Source organism: Eucalyptus grandis, chromosome 11 (genome assembly GCF_016545825.1).
Source record: "Eucalyptus grandis isolate ANBG69807.140 chromosome 11, ASM1654582v1, whole genome shotgun sequence".
Lineage (NCBI taxonomy): Eukaryota > Viridiplantae > Streptophyta > Magnoliopsida > Myrtales > Myrtaceae > Eucalyptus > Eucalyptus grandis.
This window is the reverse complement of record NC_052622.1, coordinates 46,589,702-46,595,497: the sequence shown is the minus strand read 5'-3', so window position 1 is coordinate 46,595,497 and position 5,796 is coordinate 46,589,702. Positions and strand designations below refer to the sequence as shown.

The 5,796-nt window shown below is 39.7% G+C and overlaps 1 protein-coding gene across 1 annotated transcript; it reads left to right on the top strand.

Annotated features, from left to right (window-relative positions):
- LOC104426368 (ERBB-3 BINDING PROTEIN 1) lies at window positions 1-5,796 on the top strand. Its single transcript, XM_010039389.3, has 9 exons — window positions 1-161; window positions 312-444; window positions 680-764; window positions 894-1,043; window positions 1,193-1,346; window positions 4,474-4,689; window positions 4,785-4,921; window positions 5,034-5,125; window positions 5,334-5,796. Exons 2-9 carry the CDS (start codon window positions 354-356, stop codon window positions 5,585-5,587), a joined length of 1,179 nt encoding a protein of 392 aa, XP_010037691.1. The 5' UTR covers window positions 1-161; window positions 312-353; the 3' UTR covers window positions 5,588-5,796.

The window sequence follows — 5,796 nt, the reverse complement described above, 5'->3', positions numbered from 1 at the left end:
ACTGCTCGCGCACCCCCATCCCTCCCTTTCTCGCTCTATATAAGCCCAGCTGATCTCTCCGCCTCCTCTCTCCACTAGCCCCCGCCGAAAACCCTAATCCCCTCTCTCGGCTCCTTCCTTCCTTCCTTCCTTCTGCTTCGCTTCTGCGGAATCTCAATCGGGTGAGCTCGCCGCCCTCCGGTCGCCTCGATCGTCTTCCGTTTCTTTCCTCCGGATTCGGCTTTGTCTGAGACCTCGATTCTCGCGCGCGCTTGCTTGCTTGCTTTCGGTTTTGCTCATCTGCGGAGCTCGCGTTTGCGGTTTCTTTTCAGGAGGCGTTGAGGGGGTTCCCGGGGCCGTCGAGCTGAGCAGCGATGTCGGACGACGAGAGAGAGGAGAAGGAGTTGGATCTCACCTCCCCCGATGTCGTCACCAAGTACAAGAGCGCTGCTGAGATCGTCAACAGTTAGTTCCTCTCTTTCTCACTCTCTCTTTGTCGTTTCGGATTGTGTGTATGTATGCAAAGTGGGTTGAGGACGGCGATGAGATGGCCTGTGTACCCGGGAGGGATTTTTTTTTTTTTTTGATGTGGCTGATGAGAGGAGCCGGTGACGAGGGTCGACGATCGTGTTTGATTTGCTTTCTGTTTTTGATGACTTACCCTTATGGGAATTTCCTATGTTGCGCTCGATGCTTGCAGAGGCCTTGCAGTTAGTCATCTCGGAATGTAAACCAAAGGCTAAGGTCGTGGACGTTTGTGAAAAAGGCGACTCCTTTATCAGAGAGTAAGTCTATCTGCTTGAGGGTTTCGCCGAATTCGCTTGTCATGTATGCCCTTGGTTTCATTTCACTTGCTCTGCCTCCTTTCCGAAAATGTACAAATGGGTTCTCAATGAGCGCTTTCTTCTATACAGGCAAACAGGGAACATGTACAAGAATGTCAAGAAAAAGATCGAGAGGGGTGTTGCGTTTCCAACTTGTATTTCTGTTAACAACACCGTCTGCCATTTTTCTCCCTTGGCAAGTGACGAGACGGTTTTGGAAGAAGGTGATATATTGAAAATGTAAGCTCTATCTAATCTTCTTCAAGCTTTGGTGTTCTTATAATTTTACATTTTTTTTCTAATATATATTGATGAACCCTCGAATTGTTGAATCGAAAAATGGGCTTGAGTTGTTTAACTAATTCGTGTTGGTTTTGATGTTGACTCAGTGATATGGGATGCCATATAGATGGGTTCATTGCTGTAGTGGCACACACACATGTCCTTCAAGAAGGACCAGTAACGGGTAGAGCAGCAGATGTAATTGCTGCAGCAAATACCGCTGCAGAAGTTGCTTTGAGGCTTGTGAGACCGGGAAAAAATGTAAGTCAGCTGCTTTTCATGACATGAGTAATTATCAAGTTGGGTGATTTTTCTATGTGTGCGCGTAGTTATTCCTTGCACTTTGTTATTCAGTTTTGCTTGGTGAATGCTGAATGTAACTGCATCCTGGTTTAGGTCAAAATTACAGTAGGCAATACATGCCTGGCATTTATGCAACTATGTAGTATATTATCTATGTATTTTATTTTACAAGTCTTATATATGGTGGAGTTCATGCGGTGAAAATGGAGGGAAGTGGTCTATGTGATGCTTATACGGCTGTTTTCCCCTCATATATTTTGCCTTCTCTGCTAAGGGCAGGCATGGCGGTTTTTATGATGATTGATTGAGAGTAGGATCTTGGCTCTGTATTATTTGTTTGTCTTGAAAATATAAGTACTAAAAGATTGTCATTGACAAGTATCATTTTTCAATGACCTGGCAGCTTTACAACTCTTGGCTTGGATCTTCACATGTTGATATATTGAAATGTTTCAATATATTAGCATAGGTTTGTTTCCAGGCCAGGTTGAATTAAATTCGATCTTTTTGTTTGCACTTTTAGGATTATTCATACGGTTTTGAAACCTCCTCAATGTCTACCCGGGCTTGTTGTACTTTTTGTAAAAAAAAAAAAGTAGGCTTACGATGCCTCCTGGATGTTTGAATTCTTTGAAATGCAAAATATTTTATGTGATAATTCTTTGCACATTTGGTTTTCTCATATCTCTTCTTTTATTAGAATGAATTATGATTGGATGTCAACTTTTATCTTTCTTTTTCATCAAATGTGTTGCCCCCTAAAGGATGAATCTTTTTAATAAGCTATGGACTAACATCCAGATGAAGCTATTGTCATAGTTACTCTGATAGGGGAATTTCTGTGCACCTCAAGTATGTATTTTCTTGTTCTGGCTTAGCTAGAATGTACTTTTCATTCTTAGTGGAAGTCTATCTGTTGTGAGACTGTTGAATAATCTGTTGACAGCTTACAGGTGTATGAGGAAATTTGTGTGTATAGATAGATAATGTGGACTAAGTAACTTTGTTGATTGAATTTTTATGGCGACTTTGCCGAGGTGATCAATGATTGTTGATTTCCTCTTTTCCCTGTTGCCAATATTATGTTTGGCCATATCTGGGATATTTGAGATTGATCGGAATGATGTAGATTGATCCATAACCCTCTAGGCCAACATTTTTTCATTGATTAATTAGTATGGGTTGCATTCGGATTTTGCTTTTTTTTTTTTTTATCTTTTCTTTTCCAGTTGGGATGACAGTTAGTGGCTGCCATTCTGTTCTCCTTTTTGGTGTGATCATACCTTTAATGGGACACAGGTGTGGCTGAAATGATCTCTACTTGATGATGAGTACAAGGAATCGGAGATCATGAGTACAAGGAATCGGAGATCATGTCCCTAAATTCCCTGCCAGGGTTTTTTTATTTTTTTTGGTAGATAGTTGCCTTTAAAAGAGTTGCTTGCTTTATTCTCTCTCATGTTGTTACGGTGTCCCAACATCGCAATGTATATTTGGCAGCTTTAAATTCTAAATGTTGATGGATGCTGACAATTGGAGCATAGCATTTTTAGCTCTCCCTGTATAGTGGATGCCATTTTTTCTCTCCTAGTTTTTGGTATATGTTCTTTTCATTTTCTGCTAGCCCGTCAAAGTGTCTACTTTTTCGGGAGAAGCATGGAAAATCCTGGGTATGCATTGTGTTGGCGGTGCCACTGCGTGATGAATAATTTCGAAAGCTATGGACCAAATATCCACATGAGGCTTTTGTCATAGTTACTCTGATGGGCAATCTGCAGCAACCCCTGAATGCCTCTCTCCCTCGCAACCAAAATGGGAAGAATGCAAGACAATAGTGTATTTCATGTCATCCTTTAGTTGCTAGTTATTCTCTCTAGTCTGCTCTGCTGCAGCAACTTTCTTTTGTAGGGATACTTATTTCTTAGTTGTTAGTCGTGAACACTGTTCACTAGTCTGCATGTGTCTATTTTATGAAAAGCAGAGTTTTTAGTTATCCAAATTTGTTGGGCACCTGCTCTTTATAATCCATTCTTTGACCAGCCCTTTGCATACTTATATTTTAGGTTTTGGAGTAGTGAGACGCATCTTGTTGTTTCTTTTGCAAGATAATCCCTTTTAATCCTTTTAGCTTGCTTCTTGTGCTGGAATTTTAAATCCCTTGAAAGAGATAAATTTAATGTCAACAGTTTGATGATGATGTAATTTCTAATTCTGGGTTATGGTAGCATAATTGCAGGGCATAATATATTAGTATGGGTGATAATCATGTAGCTATATCTTCTAGAGAAGTAATTAGAAAGAAAGTCATAATGGACATGGGATCTATGTTACCAGTAAAGTTTGTTCTTTCGTGTCTCATTCAGTTCGAGTTGAGGAAATCATCTGTAATGGTCTCCTCCATGCTAGTCTCTCTTAAGCCTGGATTTCATACTGTGAAGCATGTATGTACTAACTTGACACATATTGTAAGAAGCTGTTTGCCTTTAGAATTAGCAAAGAGGCAGATGCATGAGATACATTTTCATTAAGACAGGTTCCATAGATGATAGATAGTGTTGGGTGGACAATTTGATTTTAATAATTACTGCTCAAGAGCCATGATAGTTTGTTTGGAGTTGCTTCTGTAACGATGGATGTTTTTTGCATTTTCTCTAGAATGTTAATAGAGACCGAGATGGGGAAATTTTGTTCAGGGACCTAATTATAAGCTTAGATTTTAATTTATTCAAGTGGAGAGAGGTGTTATGCTGGACCATGGCTTTTATTTGCTCCATGCTTGTGCTGCAGAATATTCTACAATCAGCATCTACTTTTAGATTTGATAAGAAGTACTGCTCTTTCATATTCAACTATTATTAAACTAGAGCACCCAAAATAGTAGGCTTTATGGAGTTTGAACACCAGGAGCTTCATTTGTCATATTATTCTTGAGGAAGTTGCAACAGCATTTATCAAGGAAGCAATCCAAGATTTTTTAATTGAAGCAAAATTTTGTTCCCGTTGTTTTTCTGTATCTATATTTCAGTCTACATTTAGATTCATGTTGGAATTTTTTAGTGAATTCTTTTTTTCTTTCTTATGGCAGAACAAAGATGTAACAGAAGCAATCAATAAAGTTGCAGCTGCATATGACTGCAAAATTGTCGAAGGTGTGCTTAGCCACCAACTGAAGCAGTTTGTGATAGATGGCAACAAGGTTATCATCAGCGTTTCAAATCCAGACACAAAAGTTGATGAGTTTGAATTTGAGGAGAACGAAGTTTATGCAATAGATATTGTCACAAGTACGGGCGAGGGGAAGGTAATTTTGCCATCTGCGATATATGGAAACATGAAAGGTTGCTGTATATAATCTTCTGCTGAGTAGCTTCACCTGATTATATGTCATTTATGCAGCCTAAACTGTTGGATGAGAAGCAGACAACTGTATATAAGAGAGCTGTGGACAAGAATTATCACTTAAAGATGAAGGCCTCTAGGTTTATTTTCAGTGAAATAAACCAGAAATTTCCCATCCTACCATTCAGTGCAAGGTTGTTTATGCTCTAGAACGCATTTTTTGATGTGCCATGAAAGTTTTGTTGGTATTATTATAAATCAGTGCTGGAAGTTTTGCCATAATCAGTGTTCTTCTTAATTCCTCAGGGCACTGGAAGAGAAAAGGGCCCGGCTGGGATTAGTTGAATGTGTAAATCACGAGCTCTTGCAGCCTTATCCTGTACTTCATGAGAAGCCTGGTATGATATACATAATTCCGGAGGCATTCCTGTATTTTACTAGAGATTATTTCCTACTAGCAGATGCCAGGTTGATATAACCTCAAGAGGGAAACGCTAAGCTTGTCTAATAATTTCAGTTCATTGAGAGATTGGCGTAAATCTTAATGGAATGTGTTCCTACCCATTTTACATTGCCCATTCAGTCACTAAATTGTCTGTTTTGCAGGTGATTATGCTGCCCATATCAAGTTCACTGTCTTATTAATGCCAAATGGGTCAGATAGGATTACATCGCATTCGTTGCAGGAGCTTCAGCCGACAAAGACGATAGATGATCCTGAGATCAAGGCTTGGTTGGCTCTGGGGACCAAAACCAAGAAGAAAGGTGGAGGGAAGAAGAAGAAAGGGAAGAAAGGTACTGAATCAGCGGAGACCGAGCCAATGGATGCAACAACAAACGGTGCCGAATCTCAAGAATGATCCCTTTTTTTGGTTATTCCTTTTCTCCAATTTTGATACCCTAAACCATGTTAGCATGATTGTGTATTTGTGACTTATAATAGCATGCGGTCGAGCTGTTTATGGATTGTCGAATTCAACATGTTCATCTTGATACTCTTTTCGACTGTCATCCATCTTTATAAAGGAAGTGACGACGCCTAATGCTATCTAGTCAGTCTTTTCTCAAA